General features: G+C 52.7%; 5 protein-coding genes across 5 annotated transcripts; 3 read left to right on the plus strand and 2 right to left on the minus strand.

Annotated features, from left to right (window-relative positions):
- Positions 1 to 2662: 2662 nt before the first annotated feature.
- On the minus strand, positions 2663 to 4529 carry VTJ83DRAFT_2089 (uncharacterized protein; the record flags this gene model as incomplete). The annotated part of the gene is made up of 3 exons (XM_071008320.1): positions 2663 to 4093; positions 4155 to 4237; positions 4319 to 4529. The coding sequence occupies 3 exons, from the start codon at positions 4527 to 4529 to the stop codon at positions 2663 to 2665; spliced, it is 1725 nt and encodes a 574-aa protein (XP_070868629.1).
- Positions 4530 to 5101: 572 nt separating this feature from the next.
- VTJ83DRAFT_2090 (uncharacterized protein) lies at positions 5102 to 8362 on the plus strand (the record flags this gene model as incomplete). The annotated part of the gene is made up of 3 exons (XM_071008322.1): positions 5102 to 5758; positions 5826 to 7502; positions 7559 to 8362. The coding sequence occupies 3 exons, from the start codon at positions 5102 to 5104 to the stop codon at positions 8360 to 8362; spliced, it is 3138 nt and encodes a 1045-aa protein (XP_070868630.1).
- Positions 8363 to 9895: 1533 nt separating this feature from the next.
- On the plus strand, positions 9896 to 10892 carry VTJ83DRAFT_2091 (uncharacterized protein; the record flags this gene model as incomplete). The annotated part of the gene is made up of 3 exons (XM_071008323.1): positions 9896 to 10007; positions 10079 to 10797; positions 10860 to 10892. 3 exons carry the CDS (start codon positions 9896 to 9898, stop codon positions 10890 to 10892), a joined length of 864 nt encoding a protein of 287 aa, XP_070868631.1.
- Positions 10893 to 11737: 845 nt separating this feature from the next.
- Positions 11738 to 12519, plus strand: VTJ83DRAFT_2092 (uncharacterized protein; the record flags this gene model as incomplete). The annotated part of the gene is made up of 3 exons (XM_071008324.1): positions 11738 to 11745; positions 11837 to 12089; positions 12145 to 12519. 3 exons carry the CDS (start codon positions 11738 to 11740, stop codon positions 12517 to 12519), a joined length of 636 nt encoding a protein of 211 aa, XP_070868632.1.
- A 279-nt stretch (positions 12520 to 12798) lies between these two features.
- VTJ83DRAFT_2093 (uncharacterized protein) lies at positions 12799 to 14169 on the minus strand (the record flags this gene model as incomplete). The annotated part of the gene is made up of 4 exons (XM_071008325.1): positions 12799 to 13005; positions 13078 to 13570; positions 13630 to 13816; positions 13884 to 14169. 4 exons carry the CDS (start codon positions 14167 to 14169, stop codon positions 12799 to 12801), a joined length of 1173 nt encoding a protein of 390 aa, XP_070868633.1.
- Positions 14170 to 14406: the final 237 nt, after the last annotated feature.

Consider the following 14406-nt stretch of genomic DNA (forward strand, 5'->3'; position numbering starts at 1 on the left):
TAAAGGGGAAGAGTATTCTTGTATTATATAAGTCTACAAAGCGAAGTAATTACGTAAGGTGTAGTATATAACGCAGAATTATTTTTACCTTTAACAGTTTAATACTTTTTTAGGTTAGAAAGTTTAATATATTAAAGCTAGGACTTCTAGATAGGAAATGCTAGCGAATGGAAAGGAGAGTAAAAGTATAAACTATATAGCCGCTATATACAACGTACGGTAAATAAAGCTAAATACAAGTAAAATAGTATTTTACACTCTACTTTTACAAATATATTACTTATTATATTCTTTTTTATCCTTTATCTACTAGCCTTCTTATACTTCTTTATAATCCTATACTACCCGTTTCCGCCTTACCTTTTTAGTTTGCTCCTTACGCCTCTAATATAAATCTCGGTCTATCGCTTTAGTTCCGTACCTTAATCTATCTAATAAGAGAATCGTATCTCCTATACCTTTTCTATGTCTCTTAGATCCTTTATTTTATCCGTAATCCCGAGATTACGAATTTTCTTTAAGAGTTTTATTCCTTTTACGTCTTTAATATATACCGCAGCCTTTTTTTTAAAAGATATATTTCTCCTACGTTACCGAAGCGTACTTTAGTTTCTTAATAACCCGGAATTTCAAGTACTTAAGGGTAGGTATATACTATCTACGTTTCTCCCGTATCCTTAACACGCCCCTCTACTTCTTTCCTATTCTATAATAGTCCTTACTTTCGATACTAAACCTACCTTTCTAACCCGTAACTCACTCTCGGTCTTTCAGCCCTAACAGTATATATAATTAGTTATACTCTATATATAGGATTCTAGTTTTATAAATGTATAATTAAAGGTACTGTCAGGAGCTGAGCTCTGCTTAGAAGTGGGTCCTAAGTGCCTCTGCCCTAGGGAATTGCGACGTAGATAGCGGCCCGGCGCCGGCCTACCGAAGCCCCGGAAAAGTCCCAGCAAAGTGCCGGAACGGGGCACGATTAGGCATCAACAACAATATCAAAGGCTCGCCGGCGCCCTGTAAATAAGATACTCCCTTTCCTTTTCCCCTAAGGAAGTTTAATACTATTCAGTGCGCTCGTCTACAGCCGCTACGAGGCCAGCACCTAACAGTTACTACTAGATACTTTTATAGATTTAGTAACGTCGACTTTTTTTACCCGATGCCTAATATACTAATAGCTATAGCTGTCTTCTCTTACGGATCTGAGTACTAAGTAATTATATTTAGAGCAGGTAATTAACTCTTACCCCTTCCCCCCTTCTAACAGAAAAGATAAATATTACTATAAATATATACTTCTACCTCTGATATCCCCTTTATAATTTTACAATATATAATTAGTGGCTAGTAATATAAAGTCCTTCCTATTGTTTCAGAAGCTTTATTATAAATTGCCTGGATATTACCTTAACGGAAAGAGGGATAAAAGGATAAGCGATACTACTACTGTTTACACTGTGTATACACTATCGATGCTTAGGTTATAATAATTCCGGCGTAGGGTCCTACAACCTTCAACGCTATCTCTCTTACAAGTTGGTATCGGTTGCTGGTCACCCTTATACTCTGAACAGTTATATTAACCATTACCTTAACCAGTACTATAACTGAGAAAATTAAGATATATCGGTTAACTGTCTGGATACCCCGAAATTCCGCCGTTGCTTCTTTTCTTCCCACTGTCAAGGTTCTGGTTGGAGCGACAGCCTATTAGCATTCCTATACGGGAGCGAACATCCATTGGCGACCAACAATCCCGCACGGCCATGTTATAGACAACAAGTGGCGTCCTTGCGCCCTATATAACATTTTCGTTAACTCCGACTGCCTGCTTCTGGATGTGACGATGTTGCTTATCTGGTCGGGCTGCGTGCTGTTCAAAAGCCCTCCCCTACCCTGATCATTACAGCCGCGGCGTTCATCAAAAAGCCCGTCTACAGGATTGCTTTGACAGCAGTACTCTCTTGACTGAAGAACCTAGCCTGATATTAAATCTGTGGAATTCTTTCAGGTCAGGATGCCTCAGAGAGACCCTCATCATTGTCTTCTACCCATCCAGCACATTTATTTCTATGCCAGAGGGCAGCAATGGGCTCTGGGTGACGGAGTATCCCGCGTACAGACCGTGCAAGATTGACAGATGACAGAGTGGGCATCGTGCCTTGTTGGGGGTCTGAGCAGCGCTCACATCTCAACTTTCATTGTCTCTACTACCACTTCAAGACCTCTGGAGAGGAGCTCGTGTCATAAAAAACCTTCCGAGTTCAACGACCTCTAACTATGCCACAACATGCTACAAATGTTACCCACACTCTGGAAGTTTGACAACTACAACCCAGCAAGGTAGATGCTAGGGATATGAAATGAAGCTTTTTGACATTGACTCGGTCTCCTGGTAATAAGGATCAGAGGGAGGGTGGGGGCGGATCGAGAATATCGACTTATACTGTTGTATCTGTGGAATACTTCAAGTTCCCTCTCTTGTCTCTGCATGTTTAGTCCTAGTAGTTTGCTTTCTAATCCGAGACATAGTATTTCAAGTAATGCATGGTAGAAACCTCGATTGGGGGGTTGGAGGTGGGCCAAGTGACATCCAAGTGTGAGGTCTTGTCAGTTAACATGTCAATTTATTAGCATTCATTCCTAAGGACACCTGCTACAGTTCCGAATGCAGGTGCTGGACCATGCCGGGCAGGTCTGACAATTCAACGCTCTGCTTGATGCCCAACCTTCGACACTGTAGTTCCACCCGTCCGGCAGACCGCCACTCCCGGCCGAGGACTACAATGAGAGGGAATCCGATCAAATCGGCATCAGAGAGTTTCCAGGGCAATGATTTCTCTCGGTCGTCGAGTGCCACATCCAGAGTCTCCATCCCTGGCCCGGAGACGGCGTTGATTGCGTGAAAAACCTCCTGGGCATCGTTATCCGTTGCGTCCTTCCCGGGGATGATAACGCAAGAGTACGGTGCGATAGCCATCGGCCAGTTCAGCCCCTTCTGGTCAGCAAAGTGTTCCGCGGTCGCTCCAACCACACGAGAAATACCAACACCATGGCATCCCATCTGCATGGGCGAGGGCTGTGGGGATGAAGGTAGCGCGACGGCAGCCCCCAGGGGTGCAGAATACCTCGTCCCGAGGAAGAAGGTGTGTCCGAGTTCCATGGCCTTCTCCACCTTCAGCCTCCCGGAGGAACACCGAGGACACTTGTCACCAGTGTGGATGCGCAAGAGGCTGAGTGGCTCTCCATCCCTTCCTTCTGAGTGGCAGAGGGTGGTGGCTAGAGTCTTCGGGGAACCTATTGCCGATGGCCAACCTGGTAATTCCGAAGCGGCGCTGTTGAGATAACGAGGCAATGTGGATTTAACACGAGGGTCAACCACGTTGATCAGGACCGTCGCTGTCTGTGTGCCGGAAGCTATAGCGGTTGACCAGAAGCTGAGAGCATCGCTGACGCCAGTGTCGAGGTCCGGAACGAGGGCCTTGACAGCGGCCAAGTTGATATCTTCGCTGGTGTATTCGCGTAACTCCCCAGAATCTCGCAACCTTTCCCATTTGGGATACCAGACATTAACGAGCGTTGTGCGGTCCTTGGTAATTCCTCGCCAGATCTCAACGGGAGTGTCAGGAGCAACTTCGCCAAGGGGGCTCGCGTCAGCCACTTCTTCATTAACCGTGTAGTCACAACTGTAGCAGCTGATAACACGGTCTTCCCCATGTGGCGTTGGCAAGTGATATTCATGGCTCAAGTTGCCCCCCATACTACCAGAACTGGCCTTTGCGGCGAGAACTGGTAGTCTCAAGCTGGAGAAGAGCCTGGCGTAGACAGCCTGTACCTCGTCATAGGTCTTGAGAGCCGACTCAACATCGGTGTCGAAGGTATACAAGTCCTTCATGACAAACTCCCTGCCGCGCAACAGACCGTGGCGTGGGCGGAACTCGTCTCGGTACTTGCGTGTTATTTGGTAGAGTCGGAGTGGGAGTTCCTTGTATGATTTAACAGACCGGGACACCAAAGTTGTGATCTCCTCCTCATGCGTTGGGGCGAGCAGATAGGACACATCCCTACGATCGGTGAACCTGAAGAGCTGACAGAGAATATTGAGGTGAGCGATCAGTAGCCAAACATAACTGGAAAATGACACCAACCTCAGACGCGACATCGCTCAACCGACCACTCTTTTCCCACAGTGACTCGGCCGAGATTGAGGACAAAGAAACTCTAGACGCCCCTTGAGGTTGACAAAGAGGGCATGTCAGTGTATCTCGCGTCATGGCCAGGATTGAGAGATCACAAAGCACCCAGGACTCACCCAGATAGTCGTCCATATGCTTGGCAACCAGCCTCTCAACCTTGTCCTGCACCCGATGCCCCAAAGGAAGCATGTGAAACATGCCGGAGTTCGACTGCCGAAGGAACCCAGCGCGGATAAGCTTGGAATGAGCATCTTCCGTCGCAGAGGCAGCAATGCCGCCACTTGGAAACCACAACCGCGAGAGACGAGCCACAGCTGATAAAGCCATGCTTCTGACTGCTCCCCCCTGAATCCAAAAGTCTGATGGCTATTCGGAGCACACCTGGGCCAAACAGCCGTGTCAAGAGAGCGCCGTGGTCGGGCTGGCGAGACGATAATGGACGGAACAGTAGTTCAACCCAGGCAGGTGCGAGGAGTTCTAACAAATTCGGGACGAAGTGTTAGAAGAAGAGTATCGGCGATGCAGCCTTGCCGGACTTTGTTAGAGCCGGAAGCTTCATGAAGGCCTGCTCACAGTACCTTACCTAGGCGTAAGCTCTTGCCATTGATATGCTCCCTGCCATTGACAACAGCTTGCTTGGATAGAAGGTTCCGTGAAAGTTTCCCCCGGAGCTGCGGTCAAAAGTGGGGCCAATGGACATGCACCGGGATCGATCCATGAGTGACAGGGGTACCTATCTTGATAAGACACCTTATCTGCAACTTTTTTTCTTCCTTTTCTTGGTCGATCACAAACGCACCAACCTTCAAACTTAAGGCACAACGTTCTGCTGATCCCCCTCAACAAGACCGTCGGTTTCGAAGACACCGTTAGATACGGACCGGGCAGTGATTCCAACCATGGGTGCGAAACGAGCGAAGGCGAGGAAGCCCAGCAAACCGCTGCTCGACGAGGATGCCCTCGCTCAGTTGACAAGCAGAATCGACAAGTCTCTCGCCGATTCCGAAGGGCAACGGCCAGCCAAAAGGAAGAGACCGAGCGAAAGCAAAGATGACCATGAATCGAAAAGACGGCAAACCCAGACATCAGGCGAGAACGCGACGGTCCATTCTCGAAGCGACAAGAAGGATGCACGGGCTGTTCTGCTCGATGAGATTTTGGCTCTCGGAGGGAGCGAAGAGGACCTGGAACTGGTTGCCAATGTTGACTCTGGCGATGAAGGAACCGAGAATCCTCGTCCCAAGGCATCGCCAGAAGCGACGGTCGACAAATCATTGAGAGATGAGCTCTCGCAGCTTGTACAAAGTCTCGGCTTTGGTAACCTGCGACACAATCAGGACTTCGAAGTAGAGAGTGAAGTCGGATCCGCCGAAGAAGATGAATCGGATGGAACCGGCGAGGGAGACGACAGGGAGAGCGACGAGGAGGACACGGGGTACAGCGATGATGAGAATGCCGATGCCGATGGCGATTCCGATGCCGGCGTCGCGTCTCAAGGAGGCGAGGTTACTCCGCCACAACAAGAGTCTCAACCTGCGAAGCGTCCTGGGAAACTGGTTAGTGAGCCTTCTTCAAGCGTACATGCTTCTTTTCGAACCCTTCCAATAATCTGACCCGATGCAGAGATTTGAGCCCCGCCCTGACTGGCACGGTCTCTCCGCGAGCGGGCTATCATTGCGGAAGCTCGGAAAGGCCATGCCGAACCCATCGTCCATAACAAGCCTCAAGGCATACGCGGACAAGCTTCTGGATGAAGACTCATCCGGCTACGCAGCAAGCCGCGCATCAAGCTCGTCGCAGAAGTTCATGTCGACCATCATGTCGTCGGGTACCCTCTCGGACAAGATCTCGGCCTTGACCCTTTCGATTCAGGAATCGCCACTTCACAATCGCAAGGCATTCGACAGTTTGGTCGGCTTGGCGGGGAAGCGGAGCCGCGGTCAGGCCATCGCCGCCCTGGGAGCTCTCGTCGACCTGCTGGGGAACGGGGCGGTATTGCCCGGGGACAGACGTCTCTACCCATTCAACGCCCAGCCGGCTTTGCTCGCCGAGCTAGCTGAGGCAGGGGGTAAACCCTGGAGGGAGGGACAGAGACTCCCCGGGAAGTTGACTGAACCCATCTTGATGATGTGGGCCTTCGAAGATTGGCTCAAATCTGCATACTTCCGCATCATCCAGCTCCTCGAGGTTTGGTGCTCCGACGAGATCGAGTATTCGCGCTCAAGAGCCCTCGATTTCGTGTTCGGCTTGCTAAAGAGCAAGCCGGAGCAGGAAGCAAATCTCCTTCGGCTGTTGGTGAATAAGCTTGGCGACCGCGAACGAAAGATCGCCTCCCGGGCCTCATATCTGCTTCTGCAGCTCTTTACCATCCACCCGGGGATGAAAACTGTCGTCATCGACACGGTGGAACAGGAACTTCTGTTGAAACCCGGCCAAACCCTGCGCACAAGATACACCGCCATCAACACCCTGAACCAGACCATCCTGAGCATGAAGGAACAGGCCGTCGCCGACAAGCTCTTGAAGATCTACTTCGACATGTTTCTCTCCCTCCTGAAGTCCGGCTCGCTGGGTGATTTCAATGCCCATGATGATCGCAATACTCCCGCTAATCGCCAAAAGAAGGGCAAAAAGAGCCCGTCCGTTTCACAGCATTCGGGGAACGAGCAGGACATAACCCAGAAGCTGGTCTCGGCCCTGTTGACGGGCGTCAACAGGGCGATTCCATTTTCCACCACAGAGGGCTCGACTCTTGAGGGCCACCTCGATACCCTCTTCAGGATCACCCATTCATCAAACTTCAACACCAGCATCCAGGCCTTGATGCTCATTCAGCAACTCGCCTCGACAAAGCACATCGCCGTTGACAGGTTCTATCGCACCCTATACGAGTCGCTGCTCGATCCGAGATTGGTCACTTCATCCAAGCACACTCTGTATCTCAACCTCTTATACCGGGCGATGAAAAACGATGTCAACGTTCGGCGGGTCAAGGCATTCGTCAAGAGGTTGATTCAGATCCTGACTCTGCATCAACCATCCTTCACCTGTGGCATCCTTTTCTTGATTTCCGAGATGCAAGCAAGCTTTCCGGACTTGCGCACCATGCTGGATGAACCCGAAGAGGACGAGGATGATGGTGAGGAGGTGTATAGGGACGTCCCGGAGGACGATGTTGCAGCCCCCTCGGCTCCCCTGGACCATGACCAAGACGGAGAGAATTCTCGGGCCAAGGTGTATGATGGTCGAAAGCGTGATCCCGCGCACAGTAACGCACACAGGAGCTGTTTGTGGGAGCTGGTAAGTACCCTATGATTGAGGGTATGAGCATATCAGAGTTGACTGACAGTGCGCAGACTCCATTCCTCGCACACTACCATCCATCGGTGTGCTTGTATGCAGACAATCTCCTTTCCCAGCAGAGGAGGATGCCGAAGCCCGACCTGGCCAGTCACACACTCATGCACTTCCTTGATAGATTTGTCTACCGCAACCCGAAAACGGAGGCCTCCAAGCGCGGTGGCTCTATCATGCAGCCAGTCCTTGCTCCTGGGAGCACGTCAAATCTCGCTGCATCCGCCAAGGGTGTCGCCAAGCAGCAACCGATTGTCAATTCATCTTCGTTCTGGAACCTCGCTGCAGACCAAGTTCCAGCAGAGGATGTATTCTTTCACGAATACTTCACCCGCATTGGCAAGTCCGGAGAACGCCCACAGGCCAAGAACCGGCCGGGGGTTGAGCAACCCGGGTCTGACGAGGAGGAGGCAGGTGAGGAGGAGATCTGGGAGGCGCTCGTCAATTCCCGTCCTGAAGTTGATGGAATGGATGTGGACGAAGAGTCTGATGTCGACCTCGAGGAGTATGACTACTCGGATGACGAGCAGGGGTCTGAAGCATCGGAGGACAGTGACAAGTTCTCGGTCCCTGACTCCGAGGGCTCTGGTGGATTCGAAGGCATATTTGACGACTCCGGATCGGACGAGGAAGCCAGTGCAGGCGAGAGCGAGGATGAGAATGCTGCTTCTATGTCCGGGAAGGCACCTTCTCAGAAGCCTGGCAAGGGCAGGCTGAGCCGGAAGGAGATGAAGAGCCTGCCTACCTTTGCATCGGTTGACGACTACGCCGAGCTCCTGGCTGAGGAGGATGGGCTGGATGATTAGGAAGGATGGCCACCTAGAATGCTAGCCAGTCTGGGAGCTGCCGGGGTGTTATGGCACCAAACCCGCGCTCCTATTCCAGCCAACAATTGAACTCGAGATACCTAGTCTAGGTAACTGCCATAAATATACCGCCTGTTAGGTGTCAAACCACTCCAATGGGTCCTCTTTTGTAAATATTGCGCGGTAGCTGCGTCCGCCCCCCGGGACCTCCATGTCCTCAGTATCTGCCACGGTCGCATGTTAGCCTGGATGGTTGGAGCTCTTGGCCAGCCTTCGGGGAGTGCTGGTCCGAGTTACGTGGCAGGGTTAATACATACGGATCATATGCAGTGTTGCCGGGTCATCAGGCCCCCGAGTGAAAGCGCGGAAGTGAATATACCCTGGGCCTTCATCAGACAGGGCTGGGATCCGGACCTTGCCAAACAGGTGCAACCCATATGCCGAGCGGCCAACTCGAACTTGTTGAAAGTCGTCAGCAGTGAAGCTTGCCAGCTGCTCATTGCTCAAGTGCTCGGCAGCGGCGAAGAAGGCCGGTTCGTGTTCTGACACTGTGAGTGTTTGCCGTTGCTCACTAGGGCGGTACGGGGTCGAGTCAAATGGAACCCGTAGGTCGTACGGCGGGGAAAGGGGGGGTACGCTCACTATTGCTCTCGTGCCGAAGTCGGATTAGTGATCTTTTGAGTTGATGCTCGATCTGTCTAAATACTCTGACAGATTCTTCCATCGGCTCGTGAGCTTCATCGAGCTTTACCGTGTCTGCTGTTGCCTGTGACGCGACAAATACCCCCCATGTTCACCAATCGTCAGGATGAATCTGGATGAAACCCATGGGCATGCTACTGACCATGCTTGTTCAGGTGATTACTGATCGGTTGCCTTCCGAAGTCAGGGGAGATTCGAGAGCGGCATAGAGGTAGAGGAGGGTTCCAAGCAAGACATGACCGGCTGGATTTATCATCAAGGAGGTTGCCGCCACGGGAAGTCATGTGTGACGTCAGTTAGATACTATGATGGACCGTGAGCACGCCACTCATCAGTCGAAGACAAACATCTAACTGAGCATGTTAAGGTCTCCTTTATGGCGATATCCGAGCAGGCGACACGCTTAGGACAAAAGTGAATCGACAGCCGAAACCACCTTATGCATGATATGTAGTTTGAGCATAGTACGTAAACATCCCATAGGAAGGAGATGCTGAACAGCCAACCCTCGATGATCTAACCTTAATTTACTTTACACGCTCTGTGGCATGCCTTCTGATCCGGCTTGCCAGCCAAGTTGACACGGCGAGGTTTGGTAATCGGCCTGACGCTGGTAAAGCACGGTAACGTTTTTGACGGCGGCCGACCGCTTTGCCGGCATGTCGGTGAAGGGCGTGCCGAGCCGGGAGAGCGGATACTAAGTTGGAACAACCCCTGAAGATTGGGCCCACTCTTATCCGCCGATGCTTCCGAGCAAGAGCCGCAATCACAAGCAACCCAGCACATCGATCAAAAGTTGGGTCCCAGTCGAGTTGGCTTCGGCGTGAAAAGATGTCTTTATCAATCCCCTCGACCGCGCGCTGCTGTCTTCGTGTTCCCTTGCGAGTGTCTCCTGGGTTCTCTGTCCGCCCTCGCTTCACTCGGCCGCTGTCAACCGTTGTTGGTGAATACAACCTCTTCCTATCATCCGTTCGCCGTTGATTGTTGCTAATATCAATCCGCACGGAATCACAGAACCGGAAACTGTCCAACCAGCGGTGAAGGCACCATTTCTTCGTCGAGCAGCGTCACTTGGTGGCCGCATCCTCCTCTTCACCACGATTGGTTTCGCCATGGCTGCGGCCCCTGCCTACGAGTCGGCGGCGGCGATCTTGTCCCCGCCCAGCGAGGCCGACGCACTCAATGAGTTGCTATTAGATGACGAAGCGAGGGCAAAGGACGAGTACATCAATTCACACCCGCTCGTGGCGTCGCTGCGGGCAGATCCGGAGTATATCGAGTCTCGCCCTCACCTGGGGATACCGCCGGCATGGCGCAAGCAAAACCTGACCGGCGGTACCCTTTTTGGCCCTGGAAAGATGACAATACTGCCGTACGGCTGGTCCCGAAATGACGGGAAGAGCTATGTGCAAATTACCCACGTTGGAACGGACCTATGTGGCCACGTCGGGATCATCCACGGTGGCTTCCTAGCCACCATGCTGGACGAGGGTCTGGCCAGATGTTGCTTTCCCGTCTTGCCCTTCAACATCGGCATGACAGCAAAGCTGGAGATCAATTATAAGGCCCCAGCTGCGGCCGACCAGTTCCTTGTTCTTCGGGCTAGGACCGCAAAGGTCGAAGGGAGAAAGGCGTGGGTCGAAGGCCACATTGAAACCCTACCCGCTGAGGGTCAAGAGCCTACGATTCTGGCGACAGCTTCTGCCCTGTTCATCTCTCCCCGGCAGGCTGCGGTACGTGATCCCGCCGTCCCTAATATTCTGATGGCAACAACTAACCCGAGACTTGACCACAGATGATGGCCAAAGTTTACCCAGTGAACAATTAATAATACCCAGGCTGGGCCCGAACAACAACACACCCCCGTTTCCGGTCCATCGTCGGAGCCATTGGAGACAATCGATAGTTGCGCCATGGAAAGCCCAGCCCGCCACGCAGCTCATTCCACAAGGCAGTAAACAGCATAACAAGATGCGGGGTGGTTTCCAACAGCGGAGAGGCGAGGCTCTCAGATCGAACGAAGCGGAAGGGTGTCACCAGGCGCTGTGCAATGTCGTTTAGACCTGGGAAGATAGAGGTTGATAGAGCAATAAGGGCAAACAAAGGGGCACACCGAGTGCCACGCACTTAGGCACCCTCTTGGCATGCCCGCTATGCTATGCATGACGCTGATTTGATACCAGGCGTTCTCGACAACGCTGGCCGATGTCTTGTCGCCGCTGCAAGGTGACGAACCGTCGCACGTGGGGCGCGGGAAGGTTGGGTGGGGGATCCACATCAGGAGGGCATAAAATGACGCGATCCGGCGCAAATCAGCCGTGGTGGGGCAACTCTTTCTTGGTGCCCCGCGCCGGATCGGAGGCCGGACGAGTGGCATTTGTCCGGGACATGGCGGCAGCCATGTGCGACACCGGGCACCGGCGCCCCCCTAGCACACATTCAACTTCTGCCCCCATCTCATCACTAAACACACAAAAAATATATTGGCCAACCACCACCCACGTTCCTTGGGGCGTCCTCCCGTTCCTTGCTGTCGCTTTCCCTCAAGGTCTGCCACCCGGTGTCAAAAGGACACAATCTCGCCGTTCATTTCCACCTGCCAGGATCAGCACCCGTGGAAACACAACATCCTCTGCACGTTGTCAAAGTGTATACAGGGTTTGAGTCGATACAATGGCTACGTGAGTGTCTTCCTTGAGAACATCTGAGAGAGGGGAGATCGGCCGAGGGCATGGAAGATATTGATGGACGTTTACTAACCACGGAGCGTAGCAACATCACTTGGCACCCTTCGCTCTCGCGGCAAGAGCGCATCCAGCTGCGCGGCCAAAAGGGCTTTACCATTTGGTTCACAGGCCTTTCGGCCTCGGGCAAGTCGACCGTTGCTACAGCCCTTGAGCAACACCTGCTCCACCTTGGCCTCGCCGCGTACCGGCTTGATGGCGACAATGTGCGCTTCGGGTTGAACAAGGACTTGGGCTTCTCTGAGAAGGACAGAAACGAGAACATCCGCCGCATTGCCGAGGTTAGTAGCTCGACCGTTGTACCCCAGGCAGTCCTTTCTCTGACCAGTGGAACAGGTGGCCAAGCTCTTCGCCGACTCTGCAACCATCGCCATCACGTCCTTCATTTCTCCCTACCGTGCTGACCGGAAAATCGCCCGCGATCTGCACGCCGCTGCCTCTCCCACAGGCGATGACTCGCTGCCTTTTATCGAGGTCTACGTCGATGTTCCCCTGGAGGTGGCCGAGAGCCGGGATCCCAAGGGCCTGTACAAGAAGGCGCGCGCTGGTGAGATTAAGGAGTTCACCGGTATCTCGGCTCCGTACGAGGCACCTGAGAATCCCGAGATCACCATCCGGACAGACCAACTGAGCGTCGAGGACTGCGTGCGCAAGATCTCGGAGTATCTGGTTGAGAAGGGCCTGATTACCCAGACCCAGGAGACACGATGAGTGCTGTCGATGGAGGGTTGAGGTGTGTCTTTGATCGTGTTTATTCTGCACGGGAAGTGGTGGTTTGGGTGGGACGAGGGTTAGGGCGGAATTACGGTGGAATGGATTCTCCAAACCTAGGATATAAAGCGCCCCGTCTACTGCTCGTGAAGAGCAACTGCAACTATGCCTTCAAATACAACCAAACTCGTTTGTTGCCGTGACCGTGACCGTGCTCGCGCTCCACTCCGGTGCCTACTGAAACCAAAACATGCCCACGTACATATTCCAACGCCCCGATCATGGGAGGTCAATTTCATAGTACACATAGGCCGTATACTCGCCGCCTTCAGCGTCGCCTAACCCGGCTGCAGCCATCTCGGAGGTTATCGCCGCGTCGTCCTTTGTGACCCGTCCTTTCTTATCTCTGCCGAAGGCGTTGCCGCCGAGATAAGAATATGCCGAGTCGAGGGCCGTCTTGACTTTCCTGGCCTGCTTAGGAGTGGTCTGAAAGAAGAGTCAGCCGGTTTCGTGGAGATGGGTGAGGGAAGACTCTGGAGAAAGCGGGGTAACACTCACCCTAACGAGCGCGCAGACAAACTCCAAAGGCAACCCGTATCTCAGGACGGTTTCGACAAAGACCCGCAGTGTCATAACGTGGGCCCAAATCATGACGGCCTCGCTCCAGCCCGTCCGACCAAGTCTCAGAGCTTCACCCCAGACCTTCCTCTCCTCCTTAGTGACGCGAGCCAACTCGCGCTCTTCCTCCTCTCTGCCTCCTTCCACGTATTTGTATTGACGGGGTGTCCATTTTTGTTCACGGCACTTCTGGAGGAATTCGGCACTGGTCTTCTTGAACGTTGTTACCGCAAATAGCGCAAACTCGTCGTCCTGGGCAACCTGGACGGAGGACCTGGGAACGACCATCGGAGCGAGGGTCTCGTAACTGCGAAGGAAATCCTTGCGCGCGTTGGCCGGTACCACGATGAGGTGGGTCTCCAAATATTCAGAATCCTGGACTAGCAGGTTTGGGTCGACAATGGGCGTCAGAGACTTTGTGGACAGGTTTCCTCTGCTTCAGGTCAGAAATCCCACCTCTGTCAAAACAGTCAGGGTGCTGGGAATACTTGCGTTTGCTTTCTCTGCAACGTCGCGAGAGTGCCCTTCACTCCGTTATACTGGCTGAACTTCGCCTTGACGTCGTTATCGAGATTTTGGAGCTCCTTCTTCAAGGTGTCGATCAACTCTCCCAGAGGCCGGTCGGCGCGGTATCGAACCTTGTTCCATTGGAAGGTACGAAGATAATGGTCCGTAGGCTCTGGAGGCAGCAGAAAAACGGTCAGACAAGTAGAAAGCTAGAGGGGAGGCTCTTGGGACAAACATACTGTCGTTGACCAGCTTCTGCTGCGCAGCTTTGTCCTCGTCCCCATCCAGGATCCCTCGAAGCGAGTCCGACACTTTCGCGGCGGCTGCTTCGCACTGGGCATTCAGCTTGGTGAGGTCATCTGCATGCTGCACGAGAGAGTCCAGGGTACCGATCTTAAACGATGGTATTGAGAAAGGGAGCGTCTCGCCGTTATCTTTGCCGACGGTGGCGGCAAGCGATGTCAACGGATCATCATCGAAGATCCGGAGCGGCAGGGAAACAAGAATGTACTGTGTTGGTGACATTGTCGGTTATTCGAGTATGGCTCAGGTCGATCTACCGAATTCTGTCGGTTCGCAGTACCCTCGATGTGTCCTGGCCTTACAAGACACGGGGCCCAGGATTGGGGGTGAGGACTGGAATGCGAGGTCGAACGTGGGAGAGGGGTTTCTGGGAGTGCCTCCAGAGCTGTGAGCAAAACAGGAGCGGACCCAGGGGATGGAGAGGACGCCGGGGCAATTGGAGACAGAAGAACAAGTGGA

Source organism: Remersonia thermophila, chromosome 2, assembly GCF_042764415.1.
Source record: "Remersonia thermophila strain ATCC 22073 chromosome 2, whole genome shotgun sequence".
Lineage (NCBI taxonomy): Eukaryota > Fungi > Ascomycota > Sordariomycetes > Sordariales > Chaetomiaceae > Remersonia > Remersonia thermophila.